This window comes from Oryzias latipes, chromosome 24, assembly GCF_002234675.1.
Source record: "Oryzias latipes chromosome 24, ASM223467v1".
Lineage (NCBI taxonomy): Eukaryota > Metazoa > Chordata > Actinopteri > Beloniformes > Adrianichthyidae > Oryzias > Oryzias latipes.
The window spans coordinates 17,890,265-17,909,981 of NC_019882.2; the positions used below are offsets into that span (position 1 = coordinate 17,890,265).

Consider the following 19,717-nt stretch of genomic DNA (forward strand, 5'->3'; position numbering starts at 1 on the left):
ATGCAGCATCAGGTGTTTATTTACAAAAAATTAGACCTTAATCTATAGAATACCGGACTTTTTCTTTTTTAGTATTTCTACCTAGGGAGTAAAAATGAAACCCTTGAGTGTGTAAGAACTAGGGGTGTGTATTGACAAGAGTCTGGCAATACGATACATACCCCCACCATATGATACAAATCCTGATATTGTACCGGAAGACATTTTTTTCTTTTTTTTTTCAAAGCATGACATGAAAAACTCTACCTGAATTTCAATAGTCTTTCAATGTAATAAAATTGTCAAATTCAGTTTATTTAATGATCACAATGTGAAGCACGGCAACTGTATCTCAAATATAGGTTGCTTTTACCCAGGCAAATTCATAGTGCTTTTATTTTGGTAACTTAAAATATATAAAGGGAACAGTCACATTGTCTGATTTCCACAACAAAATATTTTTAGTGTAAGAAAAAAAAAATGGAATGAAAATGCCTTAACCAATAAGTTCCTAAAAGTATGATTGAGGAAATAAATAAGCTAAATGTAGCTTTTCTGGTACTTTTAAACGGTTCAGGAGCCTAAACGGTGCTTCAAAAATAAAGGGGGAAAAAAGACAGAAATTCTTTCAAGAAACAATAAAGTGTGATAATGAGGCAGCGGCATGACAGGATGAAGGAGAGTGATTTAATGTAGCAAAGATGCTTTGTTTACATCACAGTCTGCACTGTAGCTGCAGCTCCGTTTTCTCACACGCGGAAGTAAACACGGATTTCAACAGTCATGAAGTTGGCCTTTTTTCAGAGCGTTGTACACATCACTCTGATCCATCAGGTCTCTAGAATCTATTGCTAAGAGGTTCTTTGGCCCGCATTGCCGACAGCATTTGCCTGGTGCTCCGTGCATTAGCCGCTGTGCAGCTGCAGTGCTTCATCTGTTATTATCTGTGCCCACTACAAAGCACAGCAATCCGCGTTTTTCTATGATACTGGCAGCAACATGGCTTAGAGTTTCGGTTCGGTACCCATTCTAACTAAAAATTAAGTAGTGCATGTCTCATAACAACGAAAAAAGCTGCTTCACTGAGATCTTCTAGTTGTTTTGTGCGGTGTAGAGCTGCTCAAAGAGGCGCCGTGTGCTCTGCTGCCAACTAGTGATCAGAGGTTTAAGTGGAAAAAAACAGTCAGACGCTGAAGGACGCTCAGAAATAATTAAATAAATATCATTCTGACAGTATTTTGAATCGATACAAACATCGCCAAATAAACTATCGCGATGTATTGCCGAAACAATCTTTTCCAACACTCCTAGTAAGAACTTATCAGAGCTGGAACACACTTTGACTTACAAGGAACTTTTTTCAAAGGAGGTCAGTGTCTTCACTCCTCACATAGACCTGAAGTTCTTTGAACTAAAATGGGTTAAGTAAAGGATAATTGTTGATGAAATCTGCATTTTTAGAAAGTGATGTTCGCCGTAGAAGCCTGAATCGTCCGACGCGAAGTGCATCAATTTTTGATAATGCACACCTCGAAGGCTATTATTTCGCTTATACCATGGTCACTTCCAAAAGAAGTAAATATTCATTCAGTCATTAGTACTTTAGTCATATTTTTTCTGTTTGGATCGCTTTTTTTAGAAAAAGCAGACAATTTGTCATGACGTTGGCCTTTTTTCAGAGCGTGGTGCGGCGCCTTGTCTCTGTAACATGACAACATGCCGCTTGGCCGATACCGGCCTTAAGTAGAGCAGCAAGGGAAAGCGATATCTATGCTGATCGTAACGGTGGGTTAAACAAAGCATCAGTTCAGAGAGAAAGTTAACCTCTGACCGCTTTTTTTTGTCCAGATGATGAAGCTAAAGATTGTTTTAAAGAAGCAGTGATATAGAACATTTAAGCTATGTGACCGGAACTTCTTTTTAGGTGTTCATTATTACTGTGCATTATCACTTTTTTAATGCACACCCATTAGCCAATCAGAATCGAGTATTCACCCATTCATGGTGTAAAAGTCATTTAAAAATCACTTGACTTGTTCCACCTTGAGCTTTATGTTAAGTTGGAGTCAGACAGTTCTCTATTAGGTTTGCTTATTGACACAAGTCCTTAAAATAATTGAAACTCTGATCAAACTTTCAGAATATCTGACATTTCATGACTCACAATTGATACAAAATAAATTTGAAATTCACAAATAAACTAGAAACTTCATTGTAAACTTTCAGATCACTGTCAGGAGATGGCTCAGTTCAATGGCTCTAAAATACCCCACAGTGCATAAACTCGGGCTTTATTTAATGGCTGTGGGTGGAGTAGTGGTTGCTAAAGGAAGTTTATGAGAAATGATAAAAATCATTGAAAGTGTTAATTAGCCTCTTGGTCAATATTATAAAAATCTCAAGATGATATGAACTCATTGGCTTTGCAGAGGTTGACGTTTATAAAGCATTTGAATACACTTCTTGGCCTTTTTGAACTTACTTAAAATATCATAATTAAGTAAAAGCGTATTTTAGTTTGCTCTTTTTTTTTTGTTTCTATCATTTGTTTTATCCCTGCTAACTATTAAACACCAAGCTACAAAAACGAATTTCTTTTTGTTCACATGAACTTCAAAACACATCTACATCCACTGTTTGATGTTCTCTACATTTGCAGATTGGCATAAATATGTACTCAGAATGTCAGAAATGATCACAGAGATCAGTGTTAATTCATTTTTCAGAAGTACAGTGCTCCCTTGCTATATCTGTCACAAAATGGGCAGATGCCTGGATCCAATTGCAGCAGGTTTATTAGCACAGCTAAAACTCCACACAGCTGAATCAGGCTCTGGCAGGTAGAGGTCAACAATGAGCATGGGAGCATCAGAGAAGAAACTAGAGCAGTCAGGATACAGACCAGAGTCGGGGCAGGCGGCAGGCAAACGGAGTCAGAGACAAAACAGGGTCAGGAAATCCGAAGATCCGGTCCAGATGAAGTGCTCAGTAATGTGGCACAAACAATACTTCGCATTGAGCGAGGCTAAGTGCAGTGCTCAAGTCTCATGTGGTTGAGTGGCAAATGAGAGTCAGGTGAGCAGCATCCAGAAACTGCATGCAAGGGTTGCTGGGAGATGTAGTGGGAGACAGAGGTCCGGCTCCTGAAAGATTGCAGTCCATCCTTCGCGGTCTCGCTGTTTTGCTGATTTTTTTCAGTGCAATTTTGCGTGCAATACACGTGACTCAAAACACACGTGTGCAATGAACAGTGGCTACAGATCTGTATGCATCACGGTTCAGCCGTGATCTGTTGCACCCCTTGTCTAAGACCAAAAACAGAACCAAAGACACCAAGGAAAAGATTTTTCCCATGAATAAAACTGGAATTAACCAATCTACACTTAGCACGCCGCTTGGTGAGAAGAGACCAACTGTTGGAGTAATCATAAGATGACTGACAATCTCCCTCCATCTAGAGCTCCATGCAAGATCTAACCTAGTGGGGGGTTAACAATCTTGAGAGTAGAGAGGAAGAAGGCCAGAACTACAGTTTACGGTTTCGTGTGCCTGTGCCATGTCTCTTGTACAGAGTGCGTTCAGTTTGCTAAATTTACATAAATCTTCTATTGCAAGCAAAGATTTGTATTCATTCTATAATACCGGGCTTATTTTTCTATGAAGGTTTGAATTTTAAACAAGAGCGAAAAGAGTAAAAATGTTTACGTCTGTTGTTTACGAAATGTTTACGAAAGTGTTTAGTACAACCTCTGTAATCCTACTTTGCGGATTTTACCTATTGCAGATTAAATAACCTGCGATAAGAGATGGAATGTTATTCTAGTAATAAACTAAGGAACACTGTACTTAGTTTGGATTCATCTGCTCATGTGTGAAGATGGCTGCCACTGGGATCTGAACCTAAAGTTTACTTAATGCAGAATAACGTTTTTCACTCACAAGTCACGGAAAATACATACAAAATTCACCAAATGTAAACATTTTTGGTCACTCTTTGATTATATAAATGTCTTGGTTACTTTATATTTAATAGATTCAAACTCACACCAAAAAATGGGAGAGGAGGTTTCAAAATTTCATGACCTCATTGGGTTCTAGGCTAAATCTGTGCTGGCCCAGATCCCATGACTTAATCGGAGCATTTCCAAACCGGAAGAGTGGTTTTGTAAATGGAAAGAACTTGACTCCATCTGGGCATGATGAAGTGGTAAAATAAGTGAGAATTTGTGAAAGCAGGCGTTGCGAGAACACCCCCACCCCCTCTGCTGCACGCCTCTCCTAAGAAAGCAAAGTTGGGGGCAGGGAGGGCCTGCAGCATAAATTCACTGGAAGGAAGCGTAAAAGGGAGAGTTTGGGGTTAGACAGGGCTTTCCTCAGTTCCACCCGAGGTGAGGAGGTCACCCTTTCTCGCTCCTGTTGACCTACGGCCTCATAAAATCCTAATCATCCTGTTAAACGGATCATAGACAATGCATTCTCCCCACGTGCACACGCACATGCACTGTAAGGGAATCTCCATATGTCAGGATTGCTTAAAGAAGTTAAAAAGGAAATTTTAAGTGAAACCAAGCTTTGGTTTGAAGCGTAGAACCGGGGTTTAGTATGATCCTGTTCCTCGTTTCATCTGGAAAACATGTTTTTTGCATGAAAATCTTGATTTATGAGTTTGCTGGAAGGTTTGACAGATCAGATGCCTTCCTTATGGGACACAACTCCTGCAAGGTCTGTTTGGCATTTCTATAATGTTCTGTATGCACTAATATTTGCATTTTTCCCTCTCTTGTTTAACCAAATCTGTCTTTTTAAGGAGTAACTGGACTTTGAAATCTCAACCGTAGATTGTATTTTTTGTTTGTTTTTTTAGTTGTCTCAAAACACCAAAACAGAACATGTCCTAAATCTTTTTGTGCTGTATATATAAATGCCCCTCTCCTCCAAGCTCAGGTCCTCTACCAGAGGCCTGGGAGCTTGAGGGTCCTGCAGTATCTTAGCTGTTCCTAGCACTGCGCTTTTCTGGACTGAGAGGTCTGAGGTCTTTCCAGGTATCTGTTGTAGCCACTCCTCCAGCTTGGGGGTTACTGCCCCGAGTGCTCCAATTACCACAGGCACCACTGTCACCTTCACTTTCCAGGCTTTCTCCAGTTCTTCTCTGAGTCCCTGGTATTTCTCCAGTTTCTCATCTTCCTTCTTCCTGATGTTCCCATCGCTTGGTACTGCCACATCCACCACAACGGCTTTCCTCTGTTCTTTATCCACCACTACAATGTCTGGTTGGTTCTCCATTACTATCATATCAGTCTGGATCTGGAAGTCCCACAGGATCTTTGCCCTCTCATTCTTATTCCAGCCACTTGATTGTGGCGCTCCATGTATGCTTTCCCTGCCAGCATCTTACATCCTGCAGTTATGTGCTGGATGTTTCAGGCGCCTCTTTGCACAGCCTACACCTTGGGTCTTGTCTGGTGTGGTAGATCTGAGCCTCTATTGCTCTGGTGCTCAGGGCTTGTTCCTGGGCTGCCAGGATGAGCGCTTCAGTGCTGTCCTGTAGGCCAGCCCTTTCTAGCCATTGGTAGGACTTCTTGATATCAGCCACTTCAGTTATGGTCCGGTGGTACATCCCATGCAGGGGTTTGTCCTCCCATGTGGATCTGTCCTCCAGCACTGCATCCTCTGTTCTCCATTGTCTGAGACATTCATTAAGCACACTGTCAGTTGGGGCCTTGAGCTTGATGTATTCATGCATCTTGGATGTTTCATCCTGGATAGTGGCTTCAATTTCCAAAAATGTCCAAATGAAGTTTTTGATGTTCTCAACCATACAGCTAATGAAGTATAAGTTTATGAGTATGTAAAGCATCGCTGTGTCTGACAGTTTGGATAGATTTTTAGATTTTTGTGGGGAACAAGAACCAATCCTTTAGATTTGATTGTGGGATATCTTCATACAAACACATCATACCTTCATTCCTATTCTGCATGCAGCACAGGAACCCACAGATGTTTAAAGTGCGTGCAGGTACATGCATAAAAAAGGAAGAACTGGTTTTGGCAGGCCATTGTCAATCAGAAAAGTAAGGGTGTATCTTAAGGGAAAGTGACTTCCCATCTTTTTTTTTCTCTCAGAAAGCTGCTCTTCTCCTCTGTAGTGCTCTCTGCAGATTTATATTGTAATTCTATTTACTTCCTGGCTCTTTGTCTCATTCCTTCTCCTCGATATGAACCCGTTAAACTCCCTCCCTGCAGCCGCAGTTCTTTTCTTACTTCCTGTTTGGAGGAACAATTAAAGGATTGTTCGTCCTGAGGTCCTGATCTAAAGCGTTTACAATGAGCTTGAGAAACCCATTTAAAGCGTCGTTTATGAGCGTTCCACTAAACGTGCAATAAACTTAAGGACAAAACTATCCCAGATAGAGAGCAGCCCTCTTTGCTGCACGTTTCCAGTGCCATCTTCCAATCAGAGCCAGCCTCCTTCATCAATGTGTTTAGCTTTTTGAGTCGAGCCAGATGCCTGTAGATAAACGTGGAACAGGCAGCTGCTAACCCAACATTCAGTCTTAAGTTTCAGCTCCGCAATTAGTCATCTTGAAAAACCCGGGGGAAAACATCACAAAGCATAAGTAGTGAAATGTAATATGTACATGAAATTTAAAATCTTTTTTTAATGAAAAATAACATGTTTATCTAAAAAAAGGTTATTGATTTTTTTAGTTTTAGCCTCTCTTTGCCTGTAGTTTGTATTGTTAGTGTAAATTTGGTGCTTTTGAGTAACTCCTCTAACAAGTAATTTATGTTGTGTTGCATGAATATATTTTTCTGATGGAGTAAGGAGCAGAGGTGCAACTGTAGATAGCAAAGCTTATCCAGCATTGTATACAACAAAAACTAAACCATGAGGAGGCTCCGAATGTGCCAGAACCCGGTCTAGTCAGACAAGCTGAAACATTTTCACACTTGCAATGGAATTAATAAGTACAATACATTAATACAATGTGTTTTTGGTTTTTACAGAACATTTGTTCAAACATTTAGTTGAACTTCTTTTCGTTTGTGATTTTTGTTGCCATAATAAGGCAATTTAACCCTTTTACATCAGAGCTTTAGCTTAGTTTACATTCTTTTGACAACCGTAACTTTTCAACAATTTACACAATTGTAGTCCAACTTCAATCATCCTTTGATCCATCTTCATAGCTTTTCCACTGTTCTTTTAATTGTTTATGCAGTTTAAGCCAAAATCAAAGAACCTGTGTCTTTTTTTAGAACATAGTTTCTGCAGAGCGACAGGAGTTCTGCTGGTATGGATTGACCCTGACTTATTTTCTAATCATCCCTTTGTTTTTCACACGCTGTTTTACAGCCCCTCATAAACCCAAGCTAACATTAGCGGTGCAAAAAAATGGCGGGCAATATTGGAGCTATCCAGTTGTACAGTTTTAAGCCAGATGCCAACTTAGACGAGGAAAACAAAGACGATCTATTCGTCTGCAAGCGGAGCAGAGAGCTTGTGGTTTGTCGATTGTAGATTTACGTTAAAACCACAAGCTTTTTCCCACGGCATCTTCTCCTCTGCTCCTGCTTCACAACATTTAGAATAAAGAATAATCAGAAATGCATTCTTAATCTTATTCTCCTTCTAAATGTCCTTCATCAAAGGGAAAATGCTACAAGAACATGTTTTATTGAAGTGGGTCTGTAACGTAATGTCAGCGGATTCTGAAGTGGAGAAAAGCAGCTTTGTGCCGTTATGCAACATTTTTAAGTCAATATTGTGTTGCCGATATGCAAGGCCGTTTTTCTTTGCTTGGGAATCAGTTGGTTGCGTCAAAAATCAGAGTTACTGTAATTTTAGGAGCGTTGTCACTGAAGCTTCAGCTCTGGTGTTAAAAGTGTTACCAATAATTGTGTAACATGAACATTTCCGTCATGAATTCCTGATGAGTGGATGTCCTTTCTCTGCAGGCTGAGCGGCGCGCCTACAGAGAGGCGGAGATAAGCATGATGGACGACCTATCAGAGGCTGACTTCCAGAAAGAGGAGGAGCCCAGCAGCCCGGCCCCTCCCCCTTCCCAACAGCACACCGACCCCGCCTCTCCCACAGTAGCTGTGACGCCAGAGCCGGTTGCCAGGGGAGACCAGGCCACGCCCAGTGAAATAGAGTACCAGGTGAGGAGTTATTCTACACAAAATGCTGCGTCAGAAGCGGAATAAGTAACGGGAGGAGCCAGGACGTGGCAGGAGGGGGAGGGTGGGAGTGTTGCCAGTGTGGGTGGAAACCCCGGCAACAGTTTTGGTCCTGCTGCAGCCTCTTCTCTGAGAACGTAACAGCAGGCCGGGATGAATGTGTCGGTGATTTTCGTGGTTGTTTGTGTCTCTTTGAGCGGGAGAGAATCACAAGGCTCTGATTTCAGTTAGAAAGTCTGAACTTTAGCACTAGTTTGTGTTCTTTATTGTTTACCTCTTTAATCTGATTCAGTTTTATTTATAGGACATCTTTAAAGGCAGCCTTGAATGACCAAAGTGCTTTACAACTGTTCCAATAGAAATAAATACCAGAGAAGGGTAAACAGTTGAAACAATAACACAGTTTTTCTTCATTTCTAACAAACATGGCCTGCAACGAACTGGCGAACTTTACCACCTTCTCCTGACAGTGGCTGGGATAGGCTCCAGCACGCTAGTGACCCTAAAAGAGATTAAGTGTGTCTAGAATTTGAAAGGGTGGATGACTAAATGCGGTGCTCTTTTTTTCCCGTGTGCTAATAGGATGGCCGGGGCTTCGGCATCGGCACTCTGGTGTTCGGGAAGCTGCGGGGTTTTTCCTGGTGGCCCGGTCGCATCGTTTCCTGGTGGATGAGCGGCAGGAGTAGAGCTGCAGACGGCACCCGCTGGGTCATGTGGTTTGGTGACGGCAAATTCTCTGTGGTGAGCAAACAAAAAACAAAAGTATTTGAACCCTTAAACAGCAGAGCTTTAGCTCCAGTGTTAATATTCTTTAAACTATGCTAACTCTGTAACCTAATTCCAGCAGATTCTGAAGCGGAGGACAGCAGCTTTACAGTTGTAGAATGCTTACGCACTTGATGTAAACCAAAAATGTTGCATATCGGCGCAATTCTGCCTTTCTCAGCTTCAAAAATTGTTGGAAGTATGTTAGAGATCCATCCCCATGAAAATGGTGTTTTGCTTTTTAACATGTTCTTGTAGGATTTTCGCTCCTCAAAAAATAAAATTAAAAAAGAAAAATGGAGCTTAAATTGCATTTCTGAGTACAGTGTTTTCTCATTTATCTTGGGGTTACGTGCCATAAATAACCTGCAAAAAGTGAAATCTAGGAAGTAGAATTATCGATGGCGGTAAAACACTTCACTACACACTTGATGCACTTTGACCAGAACTTTTTTACACTATTTTTAATTCTCATTGTTTAAATCTTCATGGAAAAATAAGTTCTAAATCATAGAATGAATGCAAAGATCTGATCACGAGGAAGATTCATGGAACTCTGGCAAGCGGAAGAGTTTGATTGACAAAATCAACAGCCAATCAGGTTGCAGAAGACGATGCACTGTTTAATAATAAAAAAACTATGCAAGACCACAAAAGGCAAACCGTACTACAACAAAGGAACACTGACCTTCCTTTAAGTTGTCCTGAATTAGAAGCAGACGCCAAAGTGCTGTTTAAAAAAGATTGTATTTGTTACGTAGAAAATACGCTGCAAGCTTCCTGCTCCGCTCCATTCAGATGCATCAACTTGGAGACAAATGGAGCCATGAACGTCTTTGTTTTCCTCGTCTGAACTGGAATCTGGATTCACACTGTACGGCTGGATAGCTTCATGATTGCTCTCCACTTTTTGTACCGCTTAGGTTAGGTTGGGAGTGTGAGGTACTGTAAGATAGCGAGAAAGAATGTAAACCGAGAGCTCTCAGCAACGGGGAGGGGAAGAGGGGCAGTGGGGTTGCTTCACACCAACAGTCCCACTCATAATAGGGGTTTTGATGCAGTTTTCCATTTCCTTCTTGGTGCAGGTTTGCGTGGAGAAACTGATGCCTCTGAGCTCCTTCTCATCTGCTTTCCACCAGCCAACCTACAACAAACAGTCTATGTACCGAAAAGCCATTTTTGAGGCTTTACAGGTAACAAACTATTGAAAAAGAAACTTTAACCCCTTAATGCCTGTTGTAGCAAACATGAGACAAACCACTTTGTTACTTAAATGTAGCATCTACTTTAAAGCAAAAACATTTTTTTTCGTAGCTTGAAATAAATTCTGGCATCAAGGGGTTAATTATTTTTAGATTTATTATTTATTTATTGTAATAGAGATGTTTCTATTTATCAACATGTAATTCTTTCATGTTTGGTGCTTCATTTTCTAAGAGCTCAACTCATCCTGACTGATACATTTACACTGTTAGTTTTCTGATGTTTTATCTGGTGATATGAGCTGTGAGGAAATTTACAGAAAGGCCTCCTGCTGTGTTTAGGTGGCCAGCGTGCGAGCGGGGAGGCCTGTTCCTTCCTGTGACGCCAGCGATGATGCAGAGGGGGTGGAGCTTCAGACCAGACAGATGATAGAGTGGGCCATGGCGGGCTTCCTGCCCACTGGTCCGCAGGCCCTGGACCCTCCAGAGGGTAAACAGCTTTGATCGCACATGCTCACACTTCCTGCAGCGTGAAGCGGCACGCCAGCCTGGGAACCGGATGATTCTGAGACCGCCATGTGTTTTCAGAGTCCTGATAGGCGTATGAACAGCTTTGTTCTACAGTATGGAGCATCAAAAGTACCAAAGCTAAAGATAAAAAATAAAAAATATGAATGTGTAGCAAATAGAAGAAAAAAAAGACGGTTAAAGATTCCCTTAAAGTCAAAGTGGTCACGTGTTTTGTTTCTTGAAATTACACATCTTTTTATGCTTTTGTTTTTAATCTAATTGTCAAAATAAGGTGGTTATTTGGACAGCTGTAACGAAACTTTACCAGAATGTTGGTTACAGTTTTGGAAACACGTTAGTGCTTCTGCTTCCGCCTCAGATTGTAGTAATCAGTCGGGCCTACAAACTACAAACAGGTTGCTGGGTTGAGTTTTTGTTGTTGTCGTTGTTTTACGTAAAATTTATTTTTTGTTTACCTGTTTGTTTGTTTTTGTTTTCATTTGTAATCATATTATAGAATCACAAAAGTTTATCCCGAACTGGGTAGATATGATTAATTCTGACTTTGTAGATGCTTCAAAAACAGTTTAAAAACATTTTTAAACCAAAGAAATTATAAACACTAAGTGAACCTTTGATGACTATTATAATTACCAGTTCATTTTCAATTAGTGCAATCTGCAGCTACATTAAGGAAATAAAACATTTGCTTTCTCAGACCTCAGATTGATGTTGATACTTACCAGAAGTATTGATTATTAATGTCAAAGGGAACATTTTGACATTTATAGAGATACATTTCCTTTATTCTTATGAGTCTGGCTGCAGCTCCACTCTGTCTAATGGAGGCACTAAAGGTAAAGACATATGTCTAAAAGGACATAAAGTTATTTCTCCAAAACGAAGAAACACCACGACAACATTTAAGTTCAAACTCTGGACACATCCAGGCTTCTGTAGAACTTCTAGCAGATCACGGTTCAGTTCAGTTGTTACAGAGCTGGATCTTGAAGTTGTTTATATTGGAAGTCAAATATTGTTTTCAATGGAGTGTCATAACAGAAGTAAAGGTTTTCATGTTTTCCTTATAATTAAAAAACACAAAATGTGTTTGGAACAGGATGATATTATCATGGTCACGCTGTCATGTCATCTTCATATATGACATACCTTCAAAGTAAAAGTTTTTTCTCTCAGTCAGGCAGAACTTTAAAACCTTAATAATGATGCGAAAATACATTTAAAGTTGATCATCTTATTTTAGGACAGATTCTCTTTCAGAGAAAGTGACATTTACCAGACATTTGGCACAGGCCATGTTCAAAGAGAAGCTTTAGTGGTTACAGAATATTAACAATGATATGTTTGTCTTTTCTGTCTGAACAGAGGAACGAAATCCATATAAGGAAGTGTACCCAGAAATGTGGGCGGAGCCTGAAGCAGCCTACACACCTCCACCTGCCAAGAAACCGCGCAAGAACTCAGCAGAGAAAGCAAAGATCAGGGAAGTGATTGATGAAGGGACCAGAGGTAAAAACAATCTTCTCCAAGCCTTTTTAGATATTTAGATATTTTTCTCCTCATTGTGAACATTTGTTGTGTTTCTTTTTCAGAGAGACTTATACAAGAAATTAAAAAGAAGACCAGGAATATAGAAGGTAAAGATGTTTGTTTTTTATTGAGTTATCTTTTAAAACGGTTTTTATTGTTGTGCTGGGTCACTAATGTAGATCTAACATTATTAAATATTGAACCTATTTTATGATGGTCACATAGTAGTGCTTCCAGGATTTCACAATTTAGCGATTCTACCACTTTCCTCACATGGACACGCAGAAAAACTGTTTTTTTCCATTCACGGCAACTTTGCCCGTTTGCCACCAATCAAGTTTAGCGGTTCAAACATAAAGGCCATCTGTCAATCAACCAATCAAACGAGCTTTATGTATTAAAATGATTTAATGAAGAGGTAGAGGAAAAAGTGTTTAGTCTGAGTGATCTTTCTAACTGAAACGGCTGTAAAAGCTGTCTTTGATTGACAAATGCATTTCTTGATTTTAGCAATTTAAAGAGAAATTAAGATTTAATATTAGTTATGACAAAAAAATAATAAAGGCTAAGTGACCAAAAATCCCCCTTAACTAAAAACTAAACTGAAATAAAAAAAAAAAAATTCTAAAATTATTAAAAAAAATTTTTTTGTCATTTTTGTTAAACCTACTGCTGTCATATAAATGTCCAAGTTTTACGGTTTCTTTTGAAGAAACATAAAAAACTGATTTACCTCATTTCAAATGAAATCACCTTTTTAACAAAGGAATGTAATCACTTATTTACACCTTTTGTGGGGTTCCACACTTGAATAAACTGAAGAAAAAGGACAATTTTCTACCTCTCCTACTGTTATTAGTTGAAACATTTTTAGTCGCCACCTGTTAGAAAAACAGTTGCACTTTTGGATTTTCTTTGTTGCAACAATCAATAGAAATGACCACAAGATCCTGAAGGGACTGACATTTACTTTATTCAGGCTAAACACATTTATTTATTTGTATTATACCTGTTTTATTAAATAAAAGCAGAAACAAAGATCCAATATTTTCCACCTTAAACCTTTTTGTGCAGAACTTGTTTAAATAAACATAAAGAAAGAAAAAGACAAAAAAATTGTTATCTTTATATTACAAACAGAAACAGAGTAAAAATAGTTTTTTTTCCTTAAATTATATCTCCGTTTATCCACCAGTATTGTGTTTAGTGCCTCAGGTAAACGTTGGTTTAGTTGTCAACCAATTTATTGATTATTTTTTGATTACTGTGTTTTTCAGAATGAGTCGCTTTTTTTTTTGTTTGAAAAGTTTGGCCGTTGGTGAGAAAAAAAGTTAACAAATAGCAACAACCACCAGTGAACACTGTGGGTGTGTGCATGAAAAAGAAGTGCTGCTAAGTCTTTATGGTGGAATTGTTCCAAAGCGACACAGAAGATGAAGAATCTTCCTAGCATCTTCTCAATGGTTATCTGAATAATTGTTCATAAGCTACGCTAATCCTCTAGATTTATCTTGTGTTTCCTGAAGCTAAATAAGCTTCAATGTGTTACAGTAAGGAAGCCAGCAGATTTTCAGTCTATCATTGTTTTCTATTCCGTTACCATTTGTCTTCAAGATGTGAAATGTCTGTTCTTGCTCCTGTATTCTCATAAATACATTTCTCCCAACAGTGCGACTCATACATGATTGTTTTCTTGTATTTTTCGTGCAGTAGAAATATTTTGAATTCTTCCATACTTTAAAGTTTTCCTCTGTTGAGTCATGGCTGATGAATGTACTTTCTATGAACAATGGCAGGTTAGCTCTGGACAGCAGAATAATGTGTGTTTGAGGTTGAACATGCTTTGGTTTTCTGTTTTCTCAGATATTTGCATCTCCTGCGGAAGCCTCAACGTCTCTCTGGAGCATCCTCTCTTCATGGGAGCCATGTGTCAGGGCTGCAAAGTAAGACACCTTTGCAGCTGGGGGTCGTCTTTCCTCTGCAGCCTGGAGTTACTCCCCATCAGAGGAGTCTCTAGTTCTGTATCCCTTGTGCTATCCTAGGCACTTTAACATTGGGAGTTGGGTCATCTAGACCCACTAGACAGTGCTCTGAACCTTTTTTCTTCAATGATTTGTGATCTTCACTGGTGTCCATGGATTACATGAAATCTTTCCACCTTTATCCACCTTTGTCATGGTAGGGAGAACACGTCAATGGAAGGGGGGGGGGGGTCATCTAAGATAGCACAAGGGTTAAAGGCGTCAAACAAATCCCTCAGATCAAAACGACCAGATTTAACCATCACATGGAAAGATGCGATATGAGCATATGAGTGAACTGAACCATAAAACTAGAAATATTGAAGATTCGATGCAAGAGCTCCAACAAACTAAACACGGTTTTTTTATATATATCTATAGTTATAACAGAAAAAAACGCAAAAGAAAAAAAAAGAACATGATGAAATGAATGTATGAAAAAGACGAAGAATAGTTCATGGGAAAAAATAGTGATGGGACAATGAAATTTTACCAGACTAGGCGTTTTTTTTGCTTTGTTTTTTCATTTTAATGGTAAAAAATGTTTATGAGACATCTAGTAGACAAGTGAAAAATATGCTGCATGTTTAAGTTCTATTTAACACTTTTAGGTTAAAATTCAATTTAGAGACGTTGTGTCTGTGGACTGATCCCCCACCCGCCGTTCTGAGGAAACGTTCTTGGATCATTTGTAAAAAAAATAACTTGCATGCATTTTTTCAAAGGAAAAATCATTTAAACGCAATGCATTGTGGTTTATATTTGCGAATCCAGTGAGCGTCGATACACACTGGTTTTCAAGGGCACTGGATTTGGGAACTGTAGATTCAGACACCCTGGCAAAATGGCAAACGCCTTATATGGCAAACTAAGTTGTGAGTGAATTTGTGTTAAAATGCTCCTGACATCCCCTTGTTCTTGGGCAGAACTCGTTCCTGGAGTGCGCTTACCAGTATGATGACGACGGCTACCAGTCCTACTGCACCATCTGCTGCGGAGGCAGGGAAGTGCTCATGTGCGGCAACAACAACTGTTGCAGGTGAGACCAGGAGCTGGCCTTCCTCTTGTGGGCGGAGCCAAGTTTAGTGTTGTACCACTGTAGTCTCTGCTCAGCATAAAAGGGAAATATGTGACCGAAACCAAGTGGATTCAGCGTTTGAGCTCAGGATCTGGTCAAGCAGACACTGCAGATATCCCAGGCAGCTGCATAAAAGATGATTCTGATGTTGTGAAATCAGGAGATGCTGTCAAGGAAACTATTACCAACTGGAGTTTGATGTATTAGACAAATGTAAATTCTTTGTCGTAAAATCCTTTAGACTGAATTCTATTGCTCAGCTTATGTTAACCAAACGTCCGATTGGGGCTTTTAAACTTCAAATTCTGCCTTACAGTGTAGTAGGGGCTCATTAGCTGGAGTTGGAGACCTCTGCTTTGAACCATCTTTGATCTTTGCCGAACTCCGCGCATTGATCTGTGACTCCCCGTTTCTCCCAGGTGTTTCTGCGTGGAGTGTGTGGACCTGTTGGTTGGAGCCGGCTCGGCGGCGGCAGCCATCAAAGAAGACCCCTGGAACTGCTACATGTGCGGGCCGCGGAGCACCTACGGGCTGCTGCGGCGGCGTGACGACTGGCCCTGCAGGCTGCAGCATTTCTTCGCCAACAACCACGAGCAAGAATTTGTAAGTAAACAATAAAAATGAAACCTCTCTGTAAATCCGCCAAGTAGTCACATTTTATTTTTTGCTAAAATTCCTCACCACACATTTATACGCTTTTCTCTTTTGTTTTAACTCTCAAAGTTAAAACCCTTAAAAGAAAAATAAGTTTAGTTTTATAGAATGAAAGCAAAGATCTGACACGGCGATTGATTGACAAAGTCTACAGCCAATCAGGACGCAGAACACAATTAAGCGCAAGACTGCAAAAAGTGTTAAAGTGAGCGGCCACGACATTCTCACAGACACAAACATTTCATCCTTAGAGTCTCCTAATAGGGTTGCACAATGGCACTGTGGTTAGAGTTCTTGCCTTGCAGCCAGAAGGTCCATGTTCGAATCCCGGCTTGGTCCTTTCTGTGTGGAGTTTGTGTGTTCTCCTCGTACAAGTCTCCCACAGACCAAAAACATGCTTTGTAGGTTGATTGATGAATCTAAATTGTCCCTAAATCAGGTTTCTTGATTTTGAAAAGCTCTACTAAGGCATTAGTGATCTCGTCTCCATGTCTGGCTTCATGACATCATCTAGAGCTTCACCGTCTACTGCAGAGGCTGCAGCTGAACGACGGCGCTTTCAGCGCTTCTTCCATCTCTCTGTGTTCCAGTTTAATGACTTGCTGTCCTGCATTAGTCCAAGGAGAGAAAAAAATAAGAATATACTTAGAATAATTGTATATTATTGTCTCGATAGAAATAAAAATAATATCATAAGATTCAAGAGGAAAATGATCAGATTGTCCTCCATGTCGGTTTTGGATTCCCCCTGCTGATCATCTCATTAACACGTTGTTCCTGATTGGTTGACACTTCTTCGTCAAAGTGAAACATTGAAACATCGACCATCCGATCGGGCATTTGGGCATCGGCAGACCGCTACGCACTGCGCCTGATGCTCAGAGTGCACCACAGGACCTCTGATCGCATCTGTACTTTGACTTAGAACCTGGTCGCCCCTCACACGCCAACCACATTAATTGCCAACGTAGCTTGAAGGTTAACGTTTTGTGTAGTGGGTGACTTGTGTTGTTGATTTGTTTGAGCTAACCAGTGGCCATGCAGGATCAAGACATTTAAAGGTTTCTTCTGGTTGTCTGGCAGGAGCCGGCGAAGCTGTATCCTCCGGTCTCAGCAGAAAAGAGGAAACCCATCCGGGTCCTCTCCTTGTTTGATGGAATCGCCACAGGTATTCACCAACACAAACTTGTGGTGGTTGGCGCTGTCTGGATTCAAAGACACACTAAAAAGTTCCCTGTTCCCAGGCCTGCTGGTGCTGAAAGACCTGGGCATCCAGGTGGACAAGTACGTGGCATCAGAAGTGTGCGAGGACTCCATCACTGTCGGCATTGTGCGACACCAGGGCCGCATCATGTATGTGGGAGACGTACGGAACGTGACCCGCAGGCATGTAGGTGGAGTCTCCTCGTGTTTGCACCCGTACAGCTGCAGCAGGGTGACTCCTGATATTTGATGAAAAGTGTTTCCTGCCAGATTGAAGAGTGGGGACCCTTTGACCTGGTGATTGGAGGAAGCCCCTGCAATGACCTCTCCATCGTGAACCCCGCTAGGAAAGGTCTTTACGGTGAGACGTGGAAACATGGAAGAGTGCGCTTTTGTCCTGGAAAAGACTCTGACGTTTACCCTTGTTCCTGCAGAGGGAACCGGTCGCCTGTTTTTTGAGTTTTACCGCCTGTTGCACGAGGCTCGGCCAAAACCCGGCGATGAGCGGCCCTTCTTCTGGCTCTTTGAGAATGTAGTCGCTATGGGAGTCAGCGACAAGCGGGACATCTCCCGCTTTTTAGAGGTAAACAAACTCACAAAGATGAGGACACACATGCTCAGTGATACAGTTATTGATCAGATGGAGGTTTTTGGAGGGATAATGTACGACAAAATAATCACATATGATTGAAAATCAAAAAACCTGTTGTTTTATAGAACATAGTTTCTGCAGAGCGGCAGGAGTTGGTTATGTAATGAAGGAATTTAATGTACCATGTGATTCAACATCAGGATTGAAAATCTTTCAAAAATGGTGAAGGTCTTGAATCAAATTTCCGATTTAAAATGATTTACTTTTGATAAAAGTCCTAAAAAGTGGAAAAACAATCCTTACATGTTAAATGAACTTCTCTGTTTGTCTTCAGTGTAATCCAGTGATGATTGATGCCAAGGAAGTCTCTGCTGCCCACCGCGCCCGCTACTTCTGGGGCAACCTGCCTGGCATGTCCAGGTAAAGAAACACCAGCCGCTTCATGCAGACCTCAGCTCAAATTCCTGGGTTTTGTTTTAGAAATGTGAAATGTTTTTTCCGTTTGCCGTTCTGCAGACCTCTGACGCCTATGGCCAACGACAGGTTGGACCTCCAAGGATGCCTGGAGCACGGTCGCACAGCCAAGGTATGTGTGCGTGTTTGTGCACGAGTGTGTTGAAGTACATGAGTGTTTTTTATTTTGTGTGTGTGGGTGTGGTCTGACTAGCTTTCATCCTTTTTTTACACAAATGTTCTCATCATTTACACTTTTGTTTTCATCTTTTTTTGGGTTTCAAAAAAAAAGCTCAACCTTTCATAGTGAAGCTGTTTGTTCTTTCTTTTCTTTTCGAAAAAAGAGAGTAGCTGTAGAATTAAAAAAAGTTGTATGTGTTTGTTTTGTTTGTGTGTGTGTGTGTTTGGTTCTGGATGCTTATTCCAGTTTGAGAAGTTGCGTACGATAACAACACGCTCCAACTCTGTGAAGCAGGGGAAAGACGAGCATTTCCCCGTCTACATGGACAACAAGGAGGACATCCTATGGTGTACTGAGATGGAAAGGTACGAGGTCAAAGTTCAACCTTTACAACTTCTCTTTAGGGATTTTCCTTTCTTGAAAGTTTCTGACTTAAAGTTCCAAGTTTAATATGAACTGTTTAATGACGTTATTTAGTCATTTCTTTTCAATGTATTGAAACTTTTGGAATAAGAACCAAAAAATGGTTTTGTTTCTATCAACAATCTAAAATTTAACTCTTAATGTGGAAAGTAATTGAAACATTTTAGTGGGAATAAGAGTTTTCCTTTTTAATTACTTATGTTTATACTTGGCATTATGCTGTGTTTCATCATCGCACAAAATGTTGGTCAGCAGTGCTGCTAAACGCAAAAAGGTACGCAGATTTACGTAAATCTTTAAGTCACGGAACAACACAAAAATTAAAAATGGGATCCCGATCAGCCTGTTTACACGCACACCACTAAGAATCTGATCTGATCTCTTCAGTTGGATCAACTATGTAATCATGCAAACAATAATTTCATGCAGTTTGTCAGATGAGGACAGATGTCAGATTAACAAATACAGTAATTTGACTCAAAACCTGTTTATTAGATTTTTAAATTCATTGAAAATCGTGTCGAACGTTTAGACTTTGGCGAAGTGCGTTAATTCTGATAATGCGCTCTTTAAAGGCCTTTACCACGCTTATACCATGGTTACTTCCAAAAGAAATAAGTATTCAATCAGTGTTTAGTACTTTATTTTATTTATTTATTTTTTGTCGGCCTATTTTTTGGGTGGAGCAGCTAAGCAGCATCGGCCTCGACTGCAGCGGCAAAGGAAAATGATGCATCTATGCCGATGGTCAAGATGGGTTAAATAAAGCATCAGTTCAGAGAGAAAGTTCACCTCTTACCGCTTGTTTTTGTCCAGATGATGAAGCTAAAGGTTGTTTTAAAAAAGCCGGCGCAGTAATCGAATCATATCAAACTTTATTTATGTAGCACTTTTCCTATTAAAGCATAACACAAAGTGCTTCAC

At 40.3% G+C, this 19,717-nt stretch overlaps 1 protein-coding gene across 5 annotated transcripts in view; it reads left to right on the forward strand.

Moving 5' to 3' along the window:
• Positions 1-19,717, forward strand: part of dnmt3a (DNA methyltransferase 3 alpha) — a 76,420-nt gene that overhangs the window by 48,303 nt on the left and 8,400 nt on the right. For 4 of the 5 annotated variants that reach the window (XM_011491990.3, XM_020714528.2, XM_020714527.2 and 1 more), the window contains 16 exons: positions 7,939-8,142; positions 8,743-8,901; positions 10,011-10,118; positions 10,470-10,617; positions 12,024-12,167; positions 12,251-12,295; positions 14,052-14,131; positions 15,136-15,248; positions 15,707-15,890; positions 17,025-17,109; positions 17,186-17,331; positions 17,415-17,505; positions 17,579-17,727; positions 18,071-18,156; positions 18,253-18,322; positions 18,617-18,735. In XM_011491990.3, the coding sequence (XP_011490292.1) occupies positions 7,939-8,142; positions 8,743-8,901; positions 10,011-10,118; positions 10,470-10,617; positions 12,024-12,167; positions 12,251-12,295; positions 14,052-14,131; positions 15,136-15,248; positions 15,707-15,890; positions 17,025-17,109; positions 17,186-17,331; positions 17,415-17,505; positions 17,579-17,727; positions 18,071-18,156; positions 18,253-18,322; positions 18,617-18,735 (1,931 nt within the window). The remainder of the gene's footprint in view (positions 1-7,938; positions 8,143-8,742; positions 8,902-10,010; positions 10,119-10,469; positions 10,618-12,023; positions 12,168-12,250; positions 12,296-14,051; positions 14,132-15,135; positions 15,249-15,706; positions 15,891-17,024; positions 17,110-17,185; positions 17,332-17,414; positions 17,506-17,578; positions 17,728-18,070; positions 18,157-18,252; positions 18,323-18,616; positions 18,736-19,717) is intronic. The other variant, XM_023952720.1, reaches the window with a different exon arrangement.